General features: G+C 47.1%; 1 protein-coding gene across 2 annotated transcripts in view; it reads left to right on the plus strand.

Moving 5' to 3' along the window:
• Nucleotides 1–26709, plus strand: part of AGPAT1 (1-acylglycerol-3-phosphate O-acyltransferase 1) — a 40417-nt gene that overhangs the window by 6270 nt on the left and 7438 nt on the right. The window contains exons 2-5 of one of the 2 annotated variants that reach the window (XM_084831082.1): nucleotides 12867–13020; nucleotides 21603–21792; nucleotides 23942–24075; nucleotides 25002–25177. In XM_084831082.1, coding sequence (XP_084687208.1) covers nucleotides 21608–21792; nucleotides 23942–24075; nucleotides 25002–25177 — 495 coding nt within the window. In that variant the 5' untranslated portion in view covers nucleotides 12867–13020; nucleotides 21603–21607. The remainder of the gene's footprint in view (nucleotides 1–12866; nucleotides 13021–21602; nucleotides 21793–23941; nucleotides 24076–25001; nucleotides 25178–26709) is intronic. The other variant, XM_084831081.1, reaches the window with a different exon arrangement.

Raw genomic sequence — 26709 nt, forward strand, 5'->3', positions numbered from 1 at the left:
CATCTTGTCTCTTTTGAATTATGTCTTTCATTGGGGATTTGTACATGCCCCAGCAGAGAGGGCTGGCACATCATGGTATTGAAACAAAACCAGTGCAACGGGATGAAATAGCTGAATCTAAGTTAAAATACATGTGCTGGTGACAGTGGCTGTTTCTGTGGTGGTAGGGGAATGGGGAGGGCTATTTAGATCAGGGAGATGCCTTGGATCTGCCCTACTGCAGCCTTTGCACTTTCACATTGTCAAAGTGGCTTCAGGTGGGAGTTGGAGATATAGAAGGAGTAGAAGAGCATGAAAGGCCAGACACCTGCGTCCCCACCCTCCTGTATGTGGGGCTTTTTTATTGTTGTTCAAAGGCCCACCCAGCCCAGCATCTTACTAGCCATCATGTCTATATTCTAGCTCCAGGATTGAAGGCAGCATGCCTCTGAGTTAAGAAGTGGGGGATAAATTTGTTCAGTTTGCAGGGTAATGCAAACGTGTTTGCATTAACAGGGTAATGTTCAGTTTGCAGGGTAATGCAAACGTGCTGCCAAATTTCTCATCTTTGAACCATTGCGCCAGGGGTTGGGAACCTATTTCAGCTCTGATGGCTGAATTCAGTTTCGAAGAAGCTCTCTGGGGCTGCATTCCAGTGGTGGGTGGGGCCAAAGGCAAAAGGGGTGTGGCCAAAGGCAAAGCCCCAGTCCTGCGCTGTACAAACCAAAGCTCTATTATTTAAAATGCACACTTCTCCGTATTTGTGTAACAGAGTTTTCCAGTCAGAAAACTGCATATTAGTGGAAATAATATTTTCTTTAAAAGCATTATACTGGGAAGCATGCTTACAAAAAATGTGCATATTAGGCAACACACCTACAAAAATGCACGTATTAGGAGAAATGTGCATGTGTGTGTGTGTGTGTGTATCTCAACTTGTAAAAAAATCTCAGAGTTCAGGACAAACAAAATTTAAGTTGGAAAAATGAGAAACCTGCCACCAATCAGTTTCACAACAATATTGGCAAGGGAGAAAAACTTCTATCCACTTTCTCTTTGCACCCACCCGGCCCTCCACAATGATGCCATTGTCCTGCCCATGCCTTTCTCAGTGCTGGGAGAGCCATGGACATTCCAGCTGGATGTGTGTGTGTGTGTGTGGGGGGGGGGGGCGTTGGTGTGCAGAGGAATTTGGGTTGTTACCACTGATCTCAGGGGCCCGGTCTTGGAGGCCACACCCTGCCCCTGGAGGAAGCTAAGGGGATTCCACAGGCTGGATGCAAATTTCCGCAGTCCAATTAGGCCCACGCCCTGCCCCTATTCTCCGCCATTCATAATTATAAATCTCCATTGCCTATGGCCATGCTGGCTCTGGATAGTGGGGACTGTAGACCCAACACATCTGGAGAGCACCAGGTTGGGGAAGTCTCTATTGTGCCTCCCTCCCCTTTTGTTTGTCTTTCTAAACTAAAATGCCCCTGGTGCTGGCTCCTTTTTTAAACAGAAAGTGGTCCAGTACCTTGATCATTTTTGGTTGCTCTATTCCGCAACTTTTTCAGATGTACAGGTTGCAGTCCCCAGCAGCCGTACAGTCATTCATCTATGCACATTTATAAAATTGGCATTGTGATACTGGCTGTCTTATTTTCACTCCCTTTCCCCCAATAATCCCTAGCATGGAGCCTTTTTTTGCTGCTGCTCAGTGAATCGACGTTCTCATTGCACTATCCCAAGATCTCTTCCCAATAAGTCAGCGTCAATTCATAAGTGGAGTTAGGATTTCTCTCACCCCCCACTCCCCTGTGCATCACTTTTCCTCTTACGGGCGTTTACTTTTCTTTAGTGCTTCAGGAGGGTGCATTGTCTGCTCGCTGGCAAAACCTATGAATGAACGTGCTACACGCTGCTAGCACATGCAGCTCCTGGCTATGTGTTGTAGGGCAGTGAGATCTGGCCACAAGGGTCCAGCTTGTTCCTTGCCCTGGGGTCACCGGCAGGCTGTTTTGAGGAGCTCTGCTAATCCTGCTTTCTTAACCTTTTCTGAGTGAAGGACCTGTTTAGGCAAATGCGTTGAAGCTGCTTTTACACTGAGTCAAACAACCAGTTGGTCTAGCTCAGTCAGGCCTGTCTCGTCTGACTAGCAAGGACTCTCTTAGGTGGGATGTTCCTTGCTCCCTCTCTCTAGTAACGTGATCTCCTTTTTAACTGGGTATGCTGGGGGTTGAACCGGGGACTTTGTGCCTCATGCATGCAAAGGCTTGTGACCCTTTCCAACTCTGAGAGTCCAGCTTTGTTTGCCCTGGCACTGGTGATGCTGATCCATCTCTTCCATTTTGCTTTCCCAAGGACACCCAGTTACAGCCTTGAGAGATGCTTATCCTCAAGCTTGGCAAAGTAGTCACCATTTATTTCTTAACATTTCTGTGCCACCTAATAACCAAAGCTCTCTAGGTAGCTGGCAAAAATTGAGAGACCCTAAAATGCGGCATGATAAAACATAATATAAAAAGCTTTAAAAGTTTAAAGCAGGATAAAACCAGAGTAAAAACCAGCAGCAGGGAAAGATCTAAAAGCACAACTACGCATTTAAGTGCAATCCTGTGCATGTTTAGACAGAAAAAAATGTCCTACAACTCCCAGCATTCCCCAGCCAGCCATGCTGCCTAGAGGGAAGGGTGGAAGTTGTAGGACATTTTTCTATCTAAACATGCATAGGATTGTGCCCTTAAAAACAAAACTGAAGGACTAAAAAAATAAACAGGTTTTCACCTGGCACCAAAAAGACCACAATGCAGGCCTCTGGAGGGGGCATTCCACAACTGGGGTGCCACCACTGAAAAGGCCCCTTTCTTAATAGCTACCTGCCTCTTCTCATTTGGCTGGGGCATCCAGAGGAGGGCCTGCAAAGATGATCATAGGATCTGGGCAGTTATATATGGGAGGAGACAATCCTTCAGGTAACCTGGCCCCAAGCCATCTCGAGCTTTAAAAGTTAATGCCAACATTATCACCATTCATTTGTATCTTGCTTTCCCTTCCAAAAGGAAGCCTAAAGCTAATGAAAACATCTTATAGAACAAATACAATTACATCAAATATCAAAAGAGAACAATATAAAAAAACCCAATAAGAATACTACATTAAACCTATAAACAAACTTACTTTCCATAACTTAAACATCAAGTCAGTTAATAAATACAAAATTCATAAATATGTTGAATGAACAAGGGGAGAGAAATGCAATCCATATTTTAACCCCAAAATAAGATTATTTTCATACTCCTGTTGCACAATCCCATGGTTCAAGTTCACTTCCTGGTGTTTGCTCTCTGTCTCAGCTCTTTTGCATTTTTCATTCCAGGCTTGTCAGCTGCTTACATGGCCATGGAGAACAGTTAGCTTTCTTCTTGTTTACAACAGCCTCCTCTACTTCAGTAACATTTCTCCTTTTCTCCTTTGTACATGTTGGAAGACTGGAACAATTATTCTACCACAGATCCTGCATGCAGTTCTCTCTGTTATTGTTGCTGAACAACCCTGTAAAGTTAGCCATGATCATTCTCCCATTTTGACAAACTGAGGGGGCAAAATGACTTATCTAAGGCTGCATGATAAGTCACAGCAAATAGATGTGGGATTTGAACTCAAGGCCTCTCACATTTATTTATGTATTTTAAATTTTGTGTTAGAGGACCAAGATTCCCTAGGAGGTTTACAAAGTAGAGCAGCCTTTCCCAAGTTAGATGAAGGGTTGAGTGATACAGACCTGGGAGGGAAAGGTAAACTCTTGGAAAATGGGAATAAAATTCAAAACGGCCTTAATAGAATGGGAAATGTCTGAAATGTGACACAGACACATGTAGGAAGAAAGCCAGACTATGAAGCACATGGTCTTCGATGTCTATATACTAATGCCCAGAGTATGGGAAACAAACAGAACAAACTTGAACTCTTAATGTTGTTGTTCAGTCGTGTCCGACACTTCGTGACCCCATGGACCATAGCACGCCAGGCCTTCCTGTCCTGCGCTCTCTCCTGGAGCGTGCTCAAGTTCATATTCATTGCATCGCTGATGCTATCTAGCCATCTCATCCTCTGCCATCCCCTTCTCCTTTTGCCTTCAGTCTTTCCCAGCATCAGGGTCTTTTCCAGAGAGTTTTCTCTTCACATTAGGTGGCCAAAATATTTGAGCTTCAGCTTCAGTATCTGTCCTTCCAATGAGCACTCAGGGTTGATTTTCTTTAGGATTGACTGGTGATTTGACCTCCTTGCAGTCCAGGGGACTCCTAAGAGTCTTCTCCAGCACCACAGTTCGAAAGCATCAATTCTTTGGCGCTCAGCCTTCCTTATAGTCCAGCTCTCACAGCCATACATTACTACTGGGAAAACCATAGCTTTGATTATACGAATCTTTGTCGGCAAGGTGATGTCTCTGCTTCTTACTATGCTGTCTAGGTTTGCCATAGCTTTCCTCCCAAGGAGCAAGCGTCGTTTGATTTCATGGCTATAGTCGCCGTCTGCGGCGATCTTGGAGCCCAAGAAAATAAAATCTGTCACTGCTTCCATTTCTTCCCCTTCTATATGCCAGGAAGTGATGGGGCCAGATGCCATGATCTTTGTTTTTTTAATGTTGAGTTTCAAACCAGCTTTTGCACTCTCCTCTTTCACCCTCAACAAGAGGCTCTTTAGATCCTGTTCGCTTTCTGCCATTATGGTTGTGCCGTCTGCATATCGGAGGTTGCTGATATTTCTCCCGGCAATCTTAATTCCGACCTGTGATTCATCCAACCCGGCGTTTCTTATGATGTACTCTGCATATAAGTTAAATAAGAGGGTGACAATATGCAGCCTTGTCGTACTCCTTTCCCAATTTTGAACCAATCGGTTGTTCCATGTCAGGTTTTTACTGTTGCTTCTTGACCCTCGTACAGGTTTCTCAGGAGACAGGTAAGGTGGTCTGGTACTTTAAGAATTTGCCACAGTTTGTTGTGATCCACACAATCAAAGGCTTTAGTGTAGTCAATGAAGCAGAAAGAGACGTTTTTCTGGAATTCTCTTGCTTTCTCCATGATCCAGCGAATGTTGGCGATTTGATCTCTAGTTCCTCTGCCTCTTCGAAACCCAGCTTGTACTTCCGGTAGTTCTCGGTTCGCATACTGCTGAAGCCTAGCTCGTAGGATTTTGAGCATCACCTTGCTGGCATGTGAAATGAGCGCAATTGTGCAGTAGTTTGAACACTCTTTGGCGTTGCCCTTCTTTGGAATTGGAATGTAAACTGACCTTTTCCAGTCTTGTGGCCACTGTTGAGTGTTCCAAATTTGTTGGCATATTGAGTGCAGCACTTTAACAGCATCATCTTTTAGGATTTTAAATAGCTCAGCTGGAATACTGTCATCTCCACTAGCTTTGTTGTTACTAATGCTTCCTAAGGCCCACTTGACTTCACTCTCTAGGATGTCTGGCTCACGTTCAGTGACCGCACTATCATGGCTATCAGGGACATTCAGATCTTTCCTGTACAGTTCTTCTGTGTATTCTTTCCACCTCTTCTTAATCTCATCTGCTTCTGTTAGGTCCCTGCCTTCTTTGTCCTTTATCGTGTCCGTCTTTGCACAAAACGTTCCCTTGAGATCTCCGATTTTCTTGAAGAGATCTCTAGTCTTTCCCATTCTGTTGTTTTCCTCGATTTCTTTGCATTGTTCATTTAAGAAGTCCTTCTTGTCTCTCCTTGCTATTCTCTGGAACTCTGCATTCAGTTGGATATATCTTTCCCTTTCTCCCTTGCTTTTTGCTTCCCTTCTTTCCTCAGCTACTTGTAAAGCCTCATCAGACAGCCACTTGGCTTTCTTGCATTTCTTTTTCTTTGGGATGGATTGAGTTGCTGCCTCCTGAACAATGTTACGCACCTCCATTCATAGTTCCTCAGGCACTCTGTCTATCAGGTCTAATCCCTGAAATCTATTCCTCACCTCCACTGTATATTCATAAGGGATATGATTTAGGTCATACCTGAATGGTTTAAGTGGTTTTCCCTACGTTCTTCAATTTGAGCCGAAATGTTGCAAGAAGCAGCTCATGATCTGAGCCACAGTCAGCTCCAGGTCTTGTTTTTACTGACTGTATAGAGCTTCTCCATCTTTGGCTGCAAAGGACATAATCAATCTGATTTCGATATTGACCATCTGGTAATGTCCATGTGTAGAGTCACCTCTTGTGCTGTTGGAAAAGAGGGTTTGCTGTGATCAGCGTGTTCTCTTGGCAAAACTCTATTAGCCTTTGTCCTGCTTCATTTTGTACACCAAGGCCATGCCTGCCTGTTATCCCGGTGATTTCTTGACTTCCTACCTTAGCATTCCAATCCCCTATGATGAAGAGGACATCTTTTTTTGGTGTTAGTTCTAGAAGGTGTTGTAGGTCTTCATAGAACCAATCAACCTCAGCTTCTTCGGCCTCAGTGGTTGGGGCATAGACTTGAATTACTGTGATGTTGAATGGTTTGCCTTGGATTCGTACTGAGATCATTCTATTGTTTTTGAGATTGTAGCCCAGTACTGCTTTTCCCACCCTTTTGTTGACTATGAGTGCTACTCCATTTCTTCTCAGGGATTCTTGCCCACAGTTGTAGATATGATGGTCACCTGAATTAAATTCGCCCATGCCTGTCCATTTGAGTTCGCTAATTCCCAAGATGTCGATGTTCAGTCTTGCCATCTCATGTCTGACCACCTTCAGCTTACCTTGATTCATTGATCTGACATTCCAGGTTCCTAAACAATATTGTTCTTTACAGCATCGGATTTTCTTTTCACCACCAGACACATCCACAGCTGACTGTCCTTTCGGCTTTGGCCCAGCCGCTTCACTCTTTCTGGCGCTACTTGGAAATACCCTCTGCTCTTCCCCAGTAGTATATTGGACACCTTCCGACCTGAGGGGCTCATTTTCCGGCGTCATCTCTTTTAGCCTTGTGATACGTTCCATGGGGTTTTCTTGGCAAGAATACTGGAGTGGGTTGCCATTTCCTTCTCCAGTGGACCACATTTTGTCAGAACTCTCTGCCATGACCTGTCCATCTTGGGTGGCCCTGCACGGCATAGCTTATGGCTTCACTGAGTTACGCAAGCCCCTTCGCCACAACAAGGTAGTGATCCATGAAGGGGGAACTCTTAATACAAGAGGGAAATTATGACTTGGTAGGTATAACTGAGACTAGGTGGGATGACTCTCATGACTGGAATACAGCAATTGAAGGATATAACTTGTTCAAAAAGAACAGGAGGAACAGAAAGGGAGGTGGGGTTGCACTGTATGTGAAAAATACATATCTCTGCACAGAAATACAGGAGGGTGAGCTTGGTAGCCCCATCAAGAGCATCTGGATCAAAATAAATGGAGCAAAGAATAAAAGGAACCTGATGGTCGGAGTCTACTACTGGCCACCCAATCAAGGAGAAGACGAGGATGAAACTTTTGAAAAGCAAATAGCCAATGTTTTAAGGAAGCATGATGTAGTAGTAATGGGGGACTTCAATTTCCCCGATATTTTTTGGGAGACAAATTCTGCAAAACATGGCCCCTCCAGGAACTTTCTGACTTGTGTGGCGGATAACTTCCTCCTACAGAAAGTAGAGGAAGGAACTAGAGGATCAGCTATCCTTGACTTGCTCCTAACCAACAGAGATGACTTAGTGGATAAAGTAGCAGTTACAGGAACTCTGGGGGAAAGTGACCATGTTGTACTTGAGTTCTTGGTTCTAAGGGAAGCAAAAGCCGAGTGCAGTCAAACACATACCCTGGATTTTAGGAAAGCTGATTTTAATAAACTCAGAACAATGATCAGTAAAGTCCCATGGCAAGCGACGCTAACGAGAAAAGGAGTCCAAGTTGGGTGGGAGCTTTTAAAAAAAGGAAATTCTCAAGGCACAATCACAAACAATTCCAACAAGAAGAAAAGGTGGAAGACAACAGAAGAAGCCAATGTGGCTTCACAAAAAGCTTAGGGATGACCTGAAAACAAAAAAGGACACATATAGGAAGTGGAAAGAAGGCCAAATAACAGAGGAAGTGTACAGGCAGGTAGCACAGAATTGCAGGGATGGTGTCAAGAAGGCAAAAGCTGAGGACGAGCTGAGGTTAACGAGGGATGCTAAAAGCAACAAAAAGGCTTTCTTCAGCTACGTGCATAGTAAAAGGCAGAGGAAAGAAATGGTGGTTCACCTATTAAATAAGGATGGCAAAACAATAACAGATGACAAAGAAAAGGCAGAGGTGCTCAGTTCCTACTTTGGCTCAGTCTTCTCCCAAAAGAGGGTCTATGACCCCCCTGGCAAAGGCGAAGTACAGGCTGAAGGGGCAGGATTGCAGCTTGAGATCGATAGGCATATGGTCAAGGAACACCTAATTCCTTTGAATGAGTTCACATCTCCAGGGCCAGGTGAACTGCATCCTAGAGTAATAAAGGAACTGGCAGAAGAACTCTCAGAACTGCTGTCTATTCTCTTTGAGAAATCATGGAGGATGGGGGAAGTGCCAGATGACTGGAGGCGGGCTAATGTTGTCCCTATCTACAAAAAGGGTAAAAAGGAAGAACCTGGGAACTACAGACCAGTCAGTCTGACATCAATCCCTGGGAAAATTCTGGAGCGGATGATAAAGCAATCCATCTGGAAGCACCTTGAAAACAATGCAGTGATGACTCGAAGCCCACATGGATTTGTCAAAAACAAGTCCTGCCAGACGAATCTGATCTCATTTTTTCATCAAGTAACCTCCCTTGTAGACCGTGGGAATGCTTTAGACATCATATACCTCGACTTCAACAAAGCTTTCGACAAAGTGCCCCATGATCTCCTGATGAGCAAACTAGCTCAAAGTGGGCTAGATGAAACAACATTCAGGTGGATCCACAGTTGGCTACAGAATCGGACTCAAAGAGTGCTTATCAATGGGACCTTCTCAAACTGGGGAGAAGTAACGAGTGGGGTACCGCAGGGCTCAGTCCTGGGCCCAGTGCTCTTCAACATTTTTATGAATGACTTGGAGGGGGAGGTGCAAGGAATGCTGATGAAATTTGCAGATGACACAAAATTGGGCGGGATAGCTAATACTTTGGAAGACGGAAACAAAATTCAAAGTGATCTGGATAGACTGGAGCGCTGGGCAGAAAACAACAGAATGCAATTTCATAGGGATAAATGCCAAGTTCTGTACCTAGGAAAAAGAAACCAAATGCACAGTTGCAAGATGGGGGATACGTGGCTCAACAACACTACAAGCGAGAAGGATCTTGGAATCGTTGTCGATCACAAGCTGAATATGAGCCAACAATGTGATATGGCTGCAAAAAAGGCCAATGCTCTTTTGGGCTGCATTAATAGAAGCATAGCTTCCAAATCCTGGGAAGTACTAGTTCCCCTCTACTACTCAGCACTGGTTAGGCCTCATCTGGAGTACTGTGTCCTGTTCTGGGCACCACAGTTTAAGAAGGATGCAGACAAATTGGAGAGGATTCAGAGGAGGGCAACAAAGATAATCAGGGGACTGGAAACAAAGCCCTATGAAGAGAGACTGAAAGAACTGGGCATGTTTAGCCTTGAGAAGAGAAGACTGAGGGGAGATATGATAGCGCTCTTCAAGTACTTGAAAGGTTGTCCCAGAGAGGAAGGCCAGGATCTCTTCTCGATCATCCCAGAGTGCAGGACACGGAATCATCGGCTCAAGTGACAGGAAGCCAGATTCCGGCTGAACATCAGGAAAAACTTCCTGACTGTAAGAGCAATACGACAATGGAACCAATTACCTAGGGAGGTGGTGGGCTCTCCCACACTGGAGGCGTTCAGGACGAGGCTGGGCAGCCATCTGTCAGGGATGCTCTGACTTGGATTCCTGCATTGAGCAGGGGGTTGGACTTGATGGCCTTGTAGGCCCCTTCCAACCCTACTATTCTATGATTCTATGAAATGAACAACATGAAATTCAAGAGATAAATGCAAAGTTATACATTTAGGGTGGGGTGGGGTGGGTGGTGGCTGCCCTCCAATTGTTTTGGCCTCCACCTCCCATCAGCCTTAGCCAGCATAGCCAATGGTGCGGGGTCATGGAAGTGTTGGCCAAAACAACTGGAGGACCACAAGTTGCCCACCCCTGATTTAGGCAGTGAATAAGCAAATAAAAATGAAATGCACAGGGCTATGATAGGGGATACTTGGCTTGGTAGCAGCACATGTGAAAAGGATCTGGGGATTCCAGTTGATCACAAGCGCAGCTTGAGTCAGCAGGGTGATGCGGCTGCAAAAAAGACTAACGCGGTTGTAGGCTGCATTAATGGAGTCATCGTTTCTAAGCTATGAGAAGTAATAGTTGCACTTGATTCTGTGCAAGTCAGGCCCCATCTGGAGTACTGTGCCCAGTTCTGGGTGCTACCTTTAAGAAGGGTATAGACCAGCCTCCCCCAAACTGGCGACCTCTGGGCGTGTTGGACTACAACTCCCATCATCCCCAGCCAGCACAGCCAATTGCTTGCTGACTGGGGATGGTGAGAGTTGTAGTTCAACATATCTGGAGGCCACCAGTTTGGGGGAGGCTGATGCAGACAGATTGGGCTGTCTTCAGAAGAGGTGTCTTTTGGTGCGACCATTCTTGGCTAAGAGGGAACTTCTAATGTTCCTCTGGCAAAGGGTGAATAGAAGGCAACGTGCAGTCTCTCTGAATTGGCACATATTGATAGAATCATAGAATAGTAGGGTTGGAAGGGGCCTACAAGGCCATCGAGTCCAACCCCCTGCTCAATGCAGGAATCCAAGTCAGAGCATTGTAGGAGGGCAGTTAAGATGGTATGGAAAACAAGTCCTATGAGAAAAGGTTCAAGGAACTCAGTATATGTAGCCTAGAGAAGATTTTTATTTATTTATTTACAGCATGTTTACCTCACTCTTCAGCCAAAACAGGTTCCCAGAGCAGTTTGCACAAATGAATAATGAAACAGTCCTTGCCTCCAAGCTTACAAACTCAGACAGGACACAAAAGGGAAAAGGGATTGGGAGGGGGGAGGGGAGGGGAGGGGGGGAGGGAAAAAAGCAAAATTCAGACAGGAGTGCTTAGTTTCAAAATTCTTATAGATGCCATTTCTGGCACCGATGCAGCTGTGCCTTCTCTGGCTGATGTATGGGGGCTAGACTGGTCTCCCCCTTGCATTAAAATATGAAACCAACAAATTTCTTACCCAACCCTATCTGGGAGTAAGTAATAGAAGAGGACTGAATACAATGGGACTTGCTTCCAAGTGAAACACACAAAGAATTGTGCTGTGAGAAAACATTTGTGTAAGAGTGAAATGTGCTTCCATTCTTAATACTTGGGGTGTGGGTTGGAATTCTGGTGCTCCAAGTTTCTAGTTTTAGAGGATGCTGTTCAAACCTCTGAAACTGGATGAGAGCCACCTGGATAAATTGGCCCTTTGTTAAATTGAGCCTTTGTTACTGACATACTGAGAGTTGCTTCTCTTTCTCTCTCACAGGCACATAATCCTCTCTCAAAATTCAGGGAAGTTCCCCTGATCCTGTATTTTGCTTTTGTGTCCAGATTCTGTGTACTTGGGAAACAGGCAATCAGAGTTATGCTGCCTCTAACCATGGAGGTTCCATTTTAGCTGTCACAGCTCATAGCCACTAGTTGAGCTTATCCCCCACACATCTCATCTAGTCCTTCTTTTTAAAGCTGTCTGGACTAGGGACTATTTCCACATCTTACGGGGTGAACTCTGCCAGTTTTAACTGTGCATGGTGGGAAGCACTTTCCTTCTGTTTGCTATGTCTTGGTCTGAGCGCCGATGGATTTTTCATTCAGTTGTGTAACATACCCCACCCACCCCGCCACATGCTGGTGTGCACTGTTCCCAAGGTCATGTGACTCCACCTTCTCACTCAGGAGCCCTGGCTTGAACCTTGGAGTATTTGCGGTTGGAAGCCTTGGTTTCCTTTTCTGTGCCTGACCATAAAATCCTAGCTCCAGTTGAGACTTGAATGGAAAGGCTCACCCTGCCATTCAGAGGCAATGCTCAGGAATTTGAACCAACATGTCTGGCTGCAGATTCTACTTGGAGCTGCACAGGAAAAAGAGATGGGCTGCCGCCTACAGTTGCCCTTCTGGAATGCCCTGTTAAAATTAACATAATGGGACAAGTCATTTAACCCCTACCTGCAGCTTCTCATTTCTACCAAGCCCTCACCTTTCTTTTTTATGAGTTTAGAAGTGGAACTGGAAAGTTCCATCCCAGGATCCACGCATGGAGAAGAGAAACCAGGGCTCCTGGTTCTCAGTGTTGCTGGTACCGATTCTGCCCCACTAAATTCCCCACTCCGAGAACCCAGGAATCCTGACGCCTTTTGCATGGCACACCTTTTTGAAGCTGCTTAGTTCAGTGGCGAAGGTGAGTTGGGTGCATTTAACTGCAGGGTGCCTCCAATAGAGTTCATGGTGGTGCAGTCTACTTGGAAGTAAGCCCCACTGACTTCAATGGGAACTACTCCTGAGTATACCAGCTGGGGATGATATCTGTAGTCCAACCCTGTTGGAGGGCAGCAGGTCAGGGAAGGCTGGTGTATAGAATGGTGGTCTTAAGGATCCCTTCTCACTGTTCTCCCCCTCCCTCTTCTGCTTTGAGTGCCACTTTTCTTGGTAGAAAGATGGGGTGCAAGTCAAATAAATAATGCCATAAGTCTATATCTCACCTAGGAAGTGATTTGACCATGGCAACGGGGCAACTGGGGGGGGGGGTCCTCATTTTTTTCCCCAAACCACTCATCTTACAACTTCGGGCAAAGACCAAATCAAGGGTATGCCCTGCTTCATGCATTGAACCAATGTTTTCCTTTCCTTCTCCCTTACAGGGGACGATCAGTGAGTGCCTGAAGGGTTAGGTACTCCGTCCTACTGCTTGCAGATTCTCCCTTGCACGGCCCATTGTTCTTGCGTGATCTTAGCTTGAGAACTCCCGGTTTCCTCCTAAGTCTGCAAACTCAGGCTGGGCCAGCACAGGAGAAGGTGAGGGCACCCTCGGTTTCGACCTTCCTCTCCCATCCTTTGATTTCCAATAACCCTGGGGGCTGGTCAAGGCAGCTAATATTCCCACGTGGCAGTTTCAGCAGCATGGGGAGCTGGCCATGGCAGCCTCTAGTCATGACAAGGCCGGCCCTAATAGTGAGCGGGCCACCTCAAGCAACAGGTGCTGTGGAGTGGGAACTGGTGTGGAAATTTTGGGGGACAGAGCTGTGTGTGCTATATGGCATGTCCTGGGCCCCCTAAGCCATCTTGCTGCTACCAGGTGTGGTGGAGGATGCTGTCCTGTCACCCGTTGTTGTAGTAAAATTCAACTGCCAAGCCTGTCAGCTTTTGTATGTAGAATTGGGGGCGGGGCACCCTCTTGTTATTTGACTCCGGCAGCAAAATGTCTTTGGCCGGCCCTGGGTCATGCACGCCAGGGGCCAAGTCCTCAGGCCCTGGGTTGGAGGTGGTAAATTACCAGCTCTGCTGCTCAGACAGCTGCTAGGCAGGGACTTGACCTCCTTTGAGCGACACCAGAGGGCAGCTGTTGTGGCTCATTCTCACAGTGACAACACGAGCTGGGAAATTATTATTATTTATTTATTAATTACATTTCTATACCACCCCATAGCCAAAGCTCTCTGGGCGGTTTACAAAGGTTACCAGTTCAAATCTCATCTTGGCCACAAACTCATTTGGTGCTCTTGGGCAAGCTGCTTCCTCTCCACCTTGACACACACATACACACACACACACACTCCTGCAACAAAGGGATGGTGCAAACCTTCCTTACAGGGCTGTTGTAAGCAGAACAACAGTATAATGCATGCGAAGTGCTTTGAACGCTCCAAAGAGTGCTCCGTGATGGTTGTGTTCAGTCACTTTTCATCTTCTCATTATATTATTACTAGTAAATTAGGACTGTCAGCCAATTAAAAAAAATGGATCATCCGCCTTCTCACAGCTTAATTTCTAAATAAGTCTGCATGTTGCCAAAACCTCAACATAAATGGCCTTTTTGAACTGCTGTAGGATGAGAGTAAGGTAACTTGGAGGCAAACAAACCGCATCTACCACTCTTTGTTAGAAGGAAAAGCTGTCCTGAATATCTTCTTTTTGGCTTTCCCTGTTTAGACTGTTTGGGTCCCAGAACCCAAATAGCCTTTTTGAAAAGAAAAAAGGAGAGAGATAATATGTGCCCTTAACTCTGTTCCTTGCTGTTTTTTAAGATTTGCCTTAGATTAATCACCTAAAGCTTTAGTCCAGCCTTCCCTGTCCTAGTGCCCTCCAGCTCCCATCCCTTCCAGCCAGCATGGCCAATAGTGAGGGATGATGGGCGTTCTAGTTCAACACATCTAAATGGCTCGGTGTTGGGGAAGGCTGCTTGAGGGCCCAATCCTATGCACGTTTAGACAGAAAAAAGTCCTAGAACTCCTAGCGTTCCCCAGCCATCCATGTCTATCCAGCAAGCAAGTGGGACGAATGAGGAGCAAGAGCAGCTGGTGACAATGGCGAGGAGAAGGTCAACTCGCTGAGGGAGGGGCCCACTGAGGGTGCCCAAGGGCCTTGGCAACCTGGAGCTAGCACTGGGTCTTCCAGTTAAATGGCTCAACTGTTAGCAACATCTCGAAGCAGCCAGCGGGCAGGAAATGATAAGGTGGAATTGCACAATCTCTGGAATGAAGCCGGGGATCTCTTCCTGACGTCCCAACTGAATGTGTGTGAGGCAGTGTTCTCTTTCTCTCTCTCTCTCTTCCCAGGCACCAGCCAGGGCAAGGTTCCAATACGTGCTTCCTCCTGCCTTAGACACACTGGTCGACTCCACTCGCATGGGTACACCAAGCTGAGGATCTGCTGGTGCTGGGCTGCTGTCAAGGGCTCCTTGGAGGCCTCTCTCAGTCTAATCCAGTAGCCAAGTCCAGACACAGACAAAGGGATTCTTTTCAAAGCTTAATTCCTCTTTTACAACTTAACAACTCTACTGTTAGCGACTAGATATGAGCAGCAGAGTACCTATGCCCTAAGTTGGAACAGTTGGTCCCCGTTTGAAAGGGAATTACTGGCAGACCCCTGAACTTAAGGACTAGGGAGAGTCCCTCCCCTTTTCCCTTGGAGCCTCTGGGCGCAGCCGTTGTTTGCGCGCCAACCGGGCACTATGCCTCCTTTCTGCGCCCTCCATTTGGCGCTGCTCTCTGCGTCGGCGTCGCACGTCCATCAAGTCTGCTTCCCGCGCTCTGTCACTCCCAGGACTGCTATCTAAGCTAGGAATGCTGGTGGGAGGAATCTCCGTCAGCTGTGGGCCCTGGGAAAGCGGAGCGCGCTCCTCTCCCAGGAGCGACTGCTCTTCCTCAGAATCAGAACTGCTCTGGGATTCTATGGGCTCAGTGTCCACCCTGACAGCTGGGTCCAGAGGCAGAGCCCTGCCTCCCCCACTGCTCTAGTCCTCTGGGTGCCTGGTCCTGCCCACCCAAAAACCAGCATCAGGGGCTTTGCCACCACCTATAACAGGGGGTGTATTCTGCAGCCTTTGACCTACTGCAGGGGGGTGGGGGGAATCTCAGGCCTAGGTGTTGAATCCAGCCCCCCTGTGGTTCCAGGAGTTCCCCAGACAGAGACACCCCCTTTTCCTTGACTTCCAATCATTTGGTGGTTTGCAGTTTTTCTCCCATTCTGAAACGCTGAAATGCCTCCCCTAGAGCTTAGTTACTGGTAGCAAGAGCTTTAAGCTAAACTGAGCCGGTATCTTGGTGTTTTCACCCCGCCCCTTTTGCCTTGCCCACTACTGGAACGTTGCATCTGCATGAAACCACTAGGAGAAGTCATCCAGACGGCTGGGCTGAAATGCCGTCGGTATTTGGGTAATACTTCACCTTCCTTTCCATCCACGCATCCCAGGGAGGCTGTGGAACTCCTGAACTGGTGTCTGGAGACTGTTTTGGAGTGAATGAGAGTGACCAAGCTGAAACGTAATCTGGACAAGACGGAGGTACTGTGGGTTGGGAAACCAAGTACTCTGGATAGAGGTCTTAGATGGGGTTGCACTCCTCCTGAAATACCACAGTGCATGGCTTGGGAGGCCAAGGAACATAGGAAGCTGCCTTATACTGAGTCAGACCCTTGGTCCATCTAGCCCAGTATTGTCAACACCGACTGGCAGTGGTTCTCCAGGGTTTCAGGTAGAAGTTTTTCCTGCCCTACCTGGAGATGCTGGGGATTGAACCTGGGACCTTCTGCATGCAAAGCAGGTGCTCACCTGCTGAGCTATGGCCCTTCCCTGGACTCAGCGCAAACTGGGGAAGCTCAGGTGACTGCAGTGTCCAGGAGTGTGTGTTACCAGCTTACTGGTGGTCCTGTCTGGAGAGGATGGGCCTTGCTTCAGTTATTCATGAAGTAGTGCCATCCAGGCTGGACTACTGTATCACACTGTACATGGGGCTGCCGTTGAAGACTATTCAGAAACTTCAGCTGGTGCAGAAAGCAGCTGCCCAAGTGTTGGTGGGAGCAAGGTCGTTAGATCGTATGATACTTATACTGCGCCAGCTGTGTTGGTTACTGGTGTGTTTCCAAGCCCAATTTAAAGTGCTGGTTTTGATCTTTAAAACCTTAAATGGTTTAGGATCAAATTACTTAAAATACTGCCTTCACCTCTATTGTCTTGACCACACTTTAAGATCAGCAACAGAGGCCCTTCTCACTTGCCCAACTTTACAGGCAGCTAGGCAGGCGAGTGCACAAGAGAGGGCCTTTTCTGTAGTGGCCCCACATCATCAAGGGAGGGGCATCAGACCCCATCATTGCAAGCTTTTAGAAAGGCCTTGAAGACTTACTGGTTTTCTCTGGTCCTTTCCTGATTATGTTTTATTGGACTGTTCTGGTTTTCAGCTGTAATTGTGTTTTAGACTTTAGTACTGTCCGGTCTAGATGTTTTATTGCTGGTGTTTGTTGTTTTTGTTGTTTTATCATTGCATAGGTTTTTATTGCATGGAATTGTGTGTAAGCTGCCCTGGGAGGGCTCTTGTCTTAAAGATGGCCTAGAAGTATTTTAAATAAAATAAAAATGAAAATATGCTGCTCCGCATGTCTCCTGCCTAGCAGGAGTCCACTTATTCTTAGCCACTTATTTATGGAAATGGTTGTGCTTGAGGAATCTGCCTGAATGGTTATAAATGAAGTATATTCTGCCTATTATTTGAATTGTTAGAGTTCCCCAACCCACCCCAGCATTGACTTTCAAGTTTATTTTATTGTAGTATCTTTATTTTTTCCTGTTTTTCTGGTTTGTGTTTGATATCACTGTATTAGCTGCTTTGCGCTTCTTTTTTCCTTTCCAAAGGAAAAGCCGGGTACAAACATGAAATGAAATAACGGGAAATGGCCACTTAACCTTCAACCGTAATGCACAGAAAAAAGTGTAAGGCCCAAAACAGACATGATTTTAAATCTGTGCCTAGTAGCTACTGCTTCCCTCCCCCCTCATTTTTACTCCAGAATAGATGCGGGGGCCTGATTATTTTTAGACATATGTCGTGTATGAGTATGCTCTCTATTTTTATGTAAATTGTTTTTGTACTTTGTATAATGTCTTTTAACGGGTTCTAATTTTTGTGAACTGCCCAGAGAGCTTCAGCTATGGGGTGGTATAGAAATATAATAAATGAAATGATCCGGATCATAAACGCCCCTGTTCCCCCGCGCCCAATGCTGGAGTCCCAGTCTAAATCTGCCTACTTGACAGTGAAAAAAAGACTTTAAATCTGCTAGCCACAGATTTAAAGTAATATCTGGTTTGCCCCTGAGAGAGAGATGGAGGGAAAACACACATAAGAACATTGGACAGGATCAGGCAGCCCCCCTCCTAGCACAGTTGGGTCACTGGGATCACAGCTGGAAAAATACTTTAAATTCCTAGATGTGGCTGTACAAAATTTCTCCGCTCCTGGGCAGGCAGCCAGCAGCCGTGGGTTTTCCCCTCCATCGTATCAAGGACTCCACTGCATCCTTTGTCAGGCTCTTTTGTTGTTCTCTGAGCTTGACTCAACATGATGGCCAGGCCCAAGCAAGTTGTACAATTGCACTGTGGAAAGAACAAAGGCAGGTTTCTTCTTCTCTTTGTAAAGTCACGTTTAGGCTAGGAAGTGTCTGGAGATATAACTGGTGAAATCTCAGATGCTACATGTATGTGTTTATGCGCTCCTTTAGGCCATGATTCTATACCACAGTCTTCCCCAACCTGGTGCCCTCCAGATGGGTTTTACTACAACTCTCATAATCCCCCAGCTAGCATACCAAAGCCATACCAGTGTGGTGTAGTGGTTAGAGTGTTGCACTGGGAGACCCAGGTTCAAGTCCCCCACTTGGCTGTGGGTGACTTTGGGCCAGTCACTGACTCCCAGTCTAACCTACCTCACAGGCTTGTTGTGAGGATAAAATGGAGAGGAGGAGTATCATGTATGCCGCCTTGGGGTCCTTGGAGGAAAAGGCTGGATATAAATGTAACAAATGCATGATAATAAATAATAAGAATTAATAAGAACAAAAAAAGATACCCACCTACCTGGGAGTAAGCCTCATTGAAATCAGTAGGACAGACATGTGAGTAGACAGAGGATTGCACCGTCTGATCTTCATGTACTCCTTGCAATCGTAGAATGAATTGTGCAAAATTATGCCAGCTGCCCGATTTGCTTGTCCGAACAGATCTCCTGGGTGCAGGCTTTGGGTTATCTTGAGAGAGAGAATGTCGAGTCTAGACCTATAAAAATCTTCAATGGCTTTGGGCCAATCTGCCACCAGGGCCGCCACTCCCTCTGTGACCCAGCATGGCCAACCAGTGCCTTCTAGCTCAAGCCTGCCTGTAGGCACCACACCTGAAGTGCAAAGGCATATGCATAGAAGGATACGGACGTGGCATTGAACCTCTTTCAGCCTGAGGGCCAAATTCCATTTCGGGGAAGCGCTCGGGGGGCCACATTCCAATGGTGGGCGGGGCCAAAACCAAAAGGGGGTGGGGCCACAACACGGGCATATTTCAGCTTAAAGCTCTTACTGCCAGGAACTAAGCCTTAGAAGCGGCATTTCAACCTTTTGGAAAGTGAAAAACATTTGTGCAAAGTGAAAAACATTTGTGCAAAGGCACCAAACGATTGGCAGTCAGGGGAAAGGGCAGGCCCAGGGGAATACGGCGTGGCCATCTGGGGAACACCAGATGTCTCGATCCGTGGGCCTGAGGTTTTGCACCCCTGTGCTAGGAGCTGGATGCACCTGGTTCAAACCATGACTAACCAAGCTCACTTGACTAACCAAGGCCCCCTATTCTCTCTGGATGCTTTCCCAGTAGCTGCAATGCCAACCTGCTAAGTGAAACGGGAAGCTCTTTGCAAACGAGGTACTTAACCCAGTGGGATTGGAAATACCATTCCTGATTTCTTCACAATGGCAGGGTTTTACTTTTTACCCAAGACATCTTGCTACGTGAAGTAAAGTAAACTACGTGAAGTAAAGGAAAGAAATGGTCCCCCCACCCATTCCACACACAGAAGCTGACCAGAGCAGCAATTGAATCTTACTTCGACAGTGGCAATGGGACAGTATCCTCCACCGCCACACCTGAGGATAGCAAGCTAGTTTAGGAGGCGCCAAGCAGTCTCCATAGTACACAGTTCTGTCTTCCAATACTTCACTGACACCCCGCAGCATTAGATGCCTGAGGTGGATACCTCACTCTGCCTAATGGTAGGGCTGGCCTGCAACAATAGTGATCGAACTCTCCCTTTCTTCCCCCCTTCCCCTCCCAGCTTCATTAGTGATATAAACATACTACTAGGATACATAGTGACTGACTGTGATGTGTGTTTTCCCTACAGTTTTATACTGGGGGGAAAGCCTTCTGGATTTTTTTCCTGCCACTCAGTGGAGACTTGTATTTTATTGCTGTCCTGTATATTTTATTGTATCTGCGTTATTGCTGATAGCTGCCTTGAGCACTGTTTGGTTGAAAGGTGGGATATAAATTTAACTCATAAACAAACTAAAATAGTATGCTGTGTCAGTTTTACATTCTGTTCTGTAAGTATCAGGGAAAGGTGTGAGGTTTTTCCTCCAGTAGCTAAGAGTAGTCAAACTGAAATTTGGGGGTGGGGAATCCACTGGGTGCAGCTAAGGTGGCTTAAATGTTAGACATTGAAAGCTTTACTTTCAAATTATTTTTACTGAAATAATTTGTGAGTATATTAGGACATCATAACTCAGTAGCATACACATCCCTTACATTAGCTTTTCCCAGCCTGGTGCCTTCCAGATGGGTTGGTCTACAACGCACATCATCCCCCAGCCAGCACAGACAGCTCCAGTTTGGAGAAGGCAGTTTGGGGAAGGCCACCTTACATTATTCAGGTTTTAAATGTTGGGGGTTTTGTGGTCAGAGTTAGAATTTGTTTTGTAAGATGCCTTTGTACGGGACTGGAAGAATGGAGGCACTCTTCAAGTACCTGCAGGGCTGCCCCATAGAAGAGGGTGCGTTTATCCTCATCTGTGGGGCAGCCTTTCAGGGCTGTTGCCCCAGAAGCAAAGTAGCTGCATTTCTGTGTTACCCCAGAAGGCAGGACTAGTTCTAACAGCTTAAGCTACAGGAGGGGAGAATTTGGTTGAAGATTAGCAGAAATGTTTGGATGGTAAGAGCGGTTCGACAGTGGAACCAATTACCTAGAGGGGTGCTGATTCAAGCAGAGGCTGCGTGGTCATCTGCTGTGGAAGTTCTAGCTCTGGATTTCCTGCACCAAGGCAGGGGGAGGACAAGATGGCCTACAGCAGGGGTCCCTAACCTTTTTGGACCTGTGGGCATATTTAGGAATTTGAGAAACTGCTGTGCGCAGCACCACAAAATGCCTAATCAGTGGATCGCTGCTTTGGCATCTACCTGTTGCATCTATGGATCTTAGGGTGCATCTTATTCAGCAAAAACTTTTGTTTCGTGTCTGTTGGACACTGCAACGTCTCTTTAATAAGAGATTGTCCAATTCGGCTGATTGATGGCGGTGCAATACAGCTTAGGCTTCTTTTAAACGTATGCTTTGGCAATGTCCAGTAGTTGCTTCTTTTTGGGAGGAGGTTATTACACAGATAAATTTTGTACTGGAACAGTCTTTAATATTCACTGATGGACATGCTCTTTTAAATTATCTACTGCTTCGTGGAAATTAACAAATGGTCAATGTAAATGGATTATCTACACCCTTTTGACAGATAAAAGACTAATACTACAGCATTGGAAAGCTAAATGCTCAACTCCTATAATGCAATGGATTGAGGACTTTACAACACTTTCAATATTTGAATGGGTAGCATATAGACGCCACTTTCAAATGGCTATTTATTTGGATATTTGGTCTGCTTTTGTTGAAGCCTATGTATGATTCCTAGAAAATTGTATGTGTTTCATACAAATCCAGTATGTACGTTAAAAAAATGGGGGTGGGGCTTGGGGACTGCTGGCCTGTAAGGCCCTTCTGCCAACTCTAATGATGCTATGAAAGATAAAGTAATGAAATCAACCCCTCCCTCTTTCTCTCTCCACCCCACAACAGGGACAATGGAGATCTCACTGGGCCAGTGGCTCCTTATCCTGTTCCTGGTGGTAGTGCCACTTCTGTACGAATGGAGCGCCACCTTCAAGTACTTCTGCAAGATGGCATTCTACAATGGCTACATCCTTTTCCTGGCCGTCATCGTCATTCCTGTCTGCGCCATGCGTGGACGCAACGTGGAGAACATGAAGTGCGTGTGTGTGTGTGGGTTGGGTTGCACCCCTTTGGCTAGAGGAAAATTTGCATGCAGCTTTGGTATTTGTGCATCACATAGCATGCATTTGGGCTGGGGAGGAGGTTTGGGGGCAGCAGGGGGTTTTTCTATATCATCATTGGCATACAATGACACCTTGCATCGGGGGTGGGGAACCTGTTTTCTGTCAAGGGGCACATTCTCTCAGGAGTTAACTACTGGGACTGCACGCCAGTGGTGCATGAGATCAGAACGAAAGATGGGTTAGGCCATCCCTGTCCTTCACACTCTCAGCTACCCTCCTTTCCTCTCTTGGCCACCCCTCCTTCTCTCTCTCTCTCTCTCTCTCTCTCTCTCTCTGCCCCTCTTCCTCTCTCTATGTCACCCCTTCCTTCCTTCCTTCCTTCCTTCCTTCCTTCCTTCTCTCTCTCTTTCTCTGTCACCCTCTACTTCTCTGTCTTTTGATCACCCCCTCTTTTTCTGTCTCGATCACCCCCTCCTTTTTACGTCTTCCTCCCTGTCCAGCAGGCTGCCAAGACAGTGGCAGATCACTCTCATCAGAGGTTGTTTGAAATAGAAAAAGTGGATAGGGACAAGTTTTTCTCTGTAATAATACTGGAACCTGAGGGTCATCTAATGGAGTTGAATGGTGCGAAATTCAGGACTGACAAAAGGAAAGACTTCTTCACACAGCGCATAGTTAAACTGTGGATTTCACTGTCTTAAGAGATAGTGATGGCCAGCAACTTGGATGACTTTAAAAGGGGATTAAGACAAGTGGTATTCAGAGTCATACCACTTGGGGTGGTAGAGGTGACATCTGAAACATCATTGGATCTTTTCCTGTGCAAAACTCACATCCACAAAATGTGGTGATGGCCACCATCTTAGACAGCTTTAAAAGAGGACTAGACAAATTCATGGGACATAAGGCTATCTGTGGCTACGGGTCATGATGGCTGGACATTACTCCAGTATTGGAGGCAGTATGTCTCTGAATACCAGTACCAGTTGCTGGGGAACATGAACTGGGATGGGTACTGCCGTGCTCATGTCCTGCTTGTGGGTATCCCACAGACAGCTGGTTGGCCGAAGTGTGAACAGAATAAGAACATAAGAGCCTTCCTGGATCAGACCAAGGGGCCCATCTAGTCAGCATTCTGTTCACACAGTGGCCAACCAGCTGCCTCTGGGAAGCCCACAAGTAGGACACGTTGCAACAGCACCCTCCTGCCCATGATCCCCAGCAACTGGTGTGCAGCCTCTGATACTGGAGGTACGATAGAATCATCAGGAGTAGTAGCCTCTATGACTTTGTCTAATCTCCTTTTAAAGCTCTCCTCAAAGGGGAGCTGCTCTAGTAGCCCTTTAATCATTTTGGGTACCCTTTTCTGCACCTTTTCCAACTCTACAATATCTTTCACACAGCACGTAATTAAACTGTGGAATTCCCTACCGCAAGGCATTGTGATGGCCACCAATATTGATGGCTTTAAAAGGGGGTTAGACAAATTCCTGGAGATGAAGGCTGTTGGTGGCTACTAGTTCAGATGGCTCTGTACTACCACCTGTATCAGAAGCAGTAAGCCTATGTACACCAGTTGCTGGGGAAGATGGCAGGAGGGTGCTGTTGTGCTCATGTCCTGTTTGTGGGCGTCCCATTGGGGCAGCTGGTTGGCCACTCTGTGAACAGAATGCGGGACTAGATGGACCCTTGGTCTGACCCAGCAGGGCTCTTCTTGCGTTCTTATATTCTTACAGTTTTGGAGAGCAATGCAGTCACCAGAACTGCACCACATTAGTAGTGGTCGAAAGAAATCTGAGACCTATTTTGAAAAAGAGGAGAGCAAAAGCAACTTTTATCACTTTAAAACGATAATAATAGTCAAGTCTGCTTTGAGTTGGTTCTAGAATTAAGCACACAGATACCACACAATTCTAGAAATGAAAATGTTATTGGGTAACACTAGGGGGCGCCCCAGCACTCCAGACATCTTGGTGCCTCAAATTATTTGCCTGGCAGCTTATCGGGCTGGAATGGCAAAGAACTTCTCTCTTCAGTGGCCGCAGCATGATGAGGTGTAGACGTCCGAAGTTAATCGGCTTTCTCCCCTTTTTTCTTTTTCCTTTTCTTCAATCCCTCTAGGATAATCCGTTTCATGATGCTGCATGTGAAGTATCTGTACGGGATCAAGATCGACGTGCGGGGGACAGAGAACTTCAACATTGAGGAGCCTTACGTGATCGTGTCCAACCACCAAAGCTCCCTGGACTTGCTCGGTATGGCTGGAGAAAGGGGCCGGGGGGCCGGCCAGCATCTGAGCAGAACGCCCGCTTCATCAGTGACCGTCAGTCCACTCGTTGGCACATCTGGCTGCCCGGGGCATGCTGGGAGTTGTAGGCCAACACATCTGGGGGCACCAGGTTGGGGAAGGCAGATGTACAGGCACCTGGGTAGGAATGGCTGCAGCTGCCTTATTCCAGCTCAGACCGTCTGTCCACCTAACCCAGTATTGTCACTTTGACTGGCAGCAGCTGGATTTCCAGCAGCGAAGGGCCTCTAACTGGATCCTGTTATTTACCTGGAGACGATGCTGTAGATCGGACCTGGGACTTTCTGCATGCTGCTACAGAGAAGCTCAGCCATGATGCCTTCATGCACACGTCTAGTGCGTCTCTTGTGTTTATGTTGGCATCGCCTTTTTGGCACTTCGGCTGAAGTCTCCGTTTTGTCCATTGAGTCCAGTGTTGTCTCCTCCATCGGGCAGGGTCTCGGGCAGAGAGGGCTCATTCCCAGCACCTTCTCCCTGATCATTCTGGCTGGAGATGCCAAGTGTTGAATTGGAGACTTTCTTACAGATGTGAAGGGTTGGGGGGAAACCCGAAAGATTCAGGGGAATTTTTTCTCCAAATTTTCCAAAAATCCCTGCAGAAAAAGCCCTCCCCCTGCCCCAGAAAGTTTTCTGGTTCCCCCAAAAAATGTTTCTGGTATCCCCCCAAAATTTTCTGGTTTCCTGCCCCCCAAATGTTCTGGTCCCCCCCATTTTTTTCTTCTGGTTTTTCTCTCAATTTTTCAGACTTTCCCCCCAGGCCTTCACATGCCTAGCCGTCTGCCACGGAGCTGCGGTCCCTCTGTCGTGTTCTGGCCCAAAGCAGGCAGGCTGCCTGTGGCCACAGCTAACCCCTAACTCCACTTTCCCCTGCAGGGTTGATGGAGGTGCTGCCGGACCGGTGCGTGCCAATCGCCAAGAAGGAACTGCTGTACATGGGCACCGTGGGGCTGGCCTGCTGGCTGGGGGGCATCATCTTTATCAACCGCAAGAAAACTGACGACGCCATCAGTGTCATGTCCGAGGCTGCCCAAACCATGCTGAGCGAAGATGTGAGTCCCCTGGGGGGGCGGGGGGGGGGCCATCCTGGTAGAGCTGGAGGTGGGTAGAGGAAGGATGGAATGGAGGGATGCAGCCAGTGGTGCAGCGAGAGCTGGGCTTTGGGGCCGAACACCAGGGCCTCCCGGCTCCAGGAGGCCCCAAATGACCACCCAGGGAGTGGCAGGTGATGGGGCCATAGCAAAGAGGCCCGCCCTCAGCACCTGGGCAGGCCAGGGCCCCCCAGGGCTGCCACTGCCTGCCGCCACAACCTTTCCTCCTGTTTTAAAAAATATATTATGGGGGGGGCAGAGAGCCAGGCCTGTACATGGTTACAGATGCTAATTTTCATTTTACTTTAAAAATATATGATTCCGTTCTAGAGCAAAATGGTGCTTATTCCCAAGTCAATGTGTTTAGCATCAGGGTAGCAGAAGTGAACTCCATTTTATTCCCATAGTCACGATGGTGCTGTGACTTAAGTGAGTTTAAAGTGCAAGGGCTCAGTCCTGTCGGGATGCCTGTCAGCCTCCAAACTTGAGGCTGACAGGCATGCTAGGCAGAGCGGGAGGAGCACGGAGGCCATCTTCACCGCCACCCCCCTCTGGCTCGGCATTGTTGCTCAACGGGCTTTTCCCCTTTTCTGGCTGGGGCTCTGCAGAGTGGAAGGGAAGGAGGCTAGAGAGGCCGAAGGATTCCTCATAAGCTGCCCTCCCCGGTCGCCTCTCCACCCATAGAACTGCCCCCTTTTCCTCCTCTCCAAGGTCGCTTTTGCATGCTCAGTCCTTTCTTTCTTTCTTTCTTTCATCAGGGTTGGTTTTGTGTTATTTTGCTCTACTGTATCAGGAATGTAGAAGTAGTTGTAAAGTATAGAATGGCAATGGTGAGGGAGAGTTATGTGCCATGGCCATTTAAAGCCCCCAGAAGACTACCAAGTCCAACGTCTAAAATTATGTAGCTGCACCTCTGGATGGGACTGTGCCTGCATAATGGCTGGGCCATGTACAGCCTACTGTATATGGCTGGGGATCTTGTGGCACTCCAGATATTGGACTACAGTTCCCATCACTGGCCATGCTGGCTGGGGCTGATTGGAGTTAGAGTCCAATAGCAACTGGAGGGCCACACGTTCCCCAACCCTGGGATATGGTGTGGAATGTGGAGCACTAGGACAGAAAAATATTTCGGGACGCCTTGGAGTGTGCGCTGTGGTGTTCAGCTCTTGGAATTTTGACCCCTACTGGCAGCCAGTGCTAATTTACTGGTGTAGTCCTCCTGGAGGAGTACACCACCTCAGAATGTGCAGGGCGGGGGGGTGAAGGGGAATAGTTTTTCGCAGGGTGCACCCAGCCCAGGATCTCTCTGCAGAACACAATACCAGTGGTGCAGGGACAGCGGGGCGGATGCTTTCAGAACTCATCACACACACACATACACACACACACACACACACACACACCCCTCATGCATTTCTGAGTTGCTTCTGGCCCACCAAGACTGCATTGCATGACAGTTTGAATAAGCTCTTGAATAAGCTCTGTCCCAC

The sequence above is a fragment of the Heloderma suspectum genome, chromosome 2 (assembly GCF_057233095.1).
Source record: "Heloderma suspectum isolate Gila_16-S chromosome 2, 16-S_ref, whole genome shotgun sequence".
In the NCBI taxonomy this organism is placed as follows: domain Eukaryota; kingdom Metazoa; phylum Chordata; class Lepidosauria; order Squamata; family Helodermatidae; genus Heloderma; species Heloderma suspectum.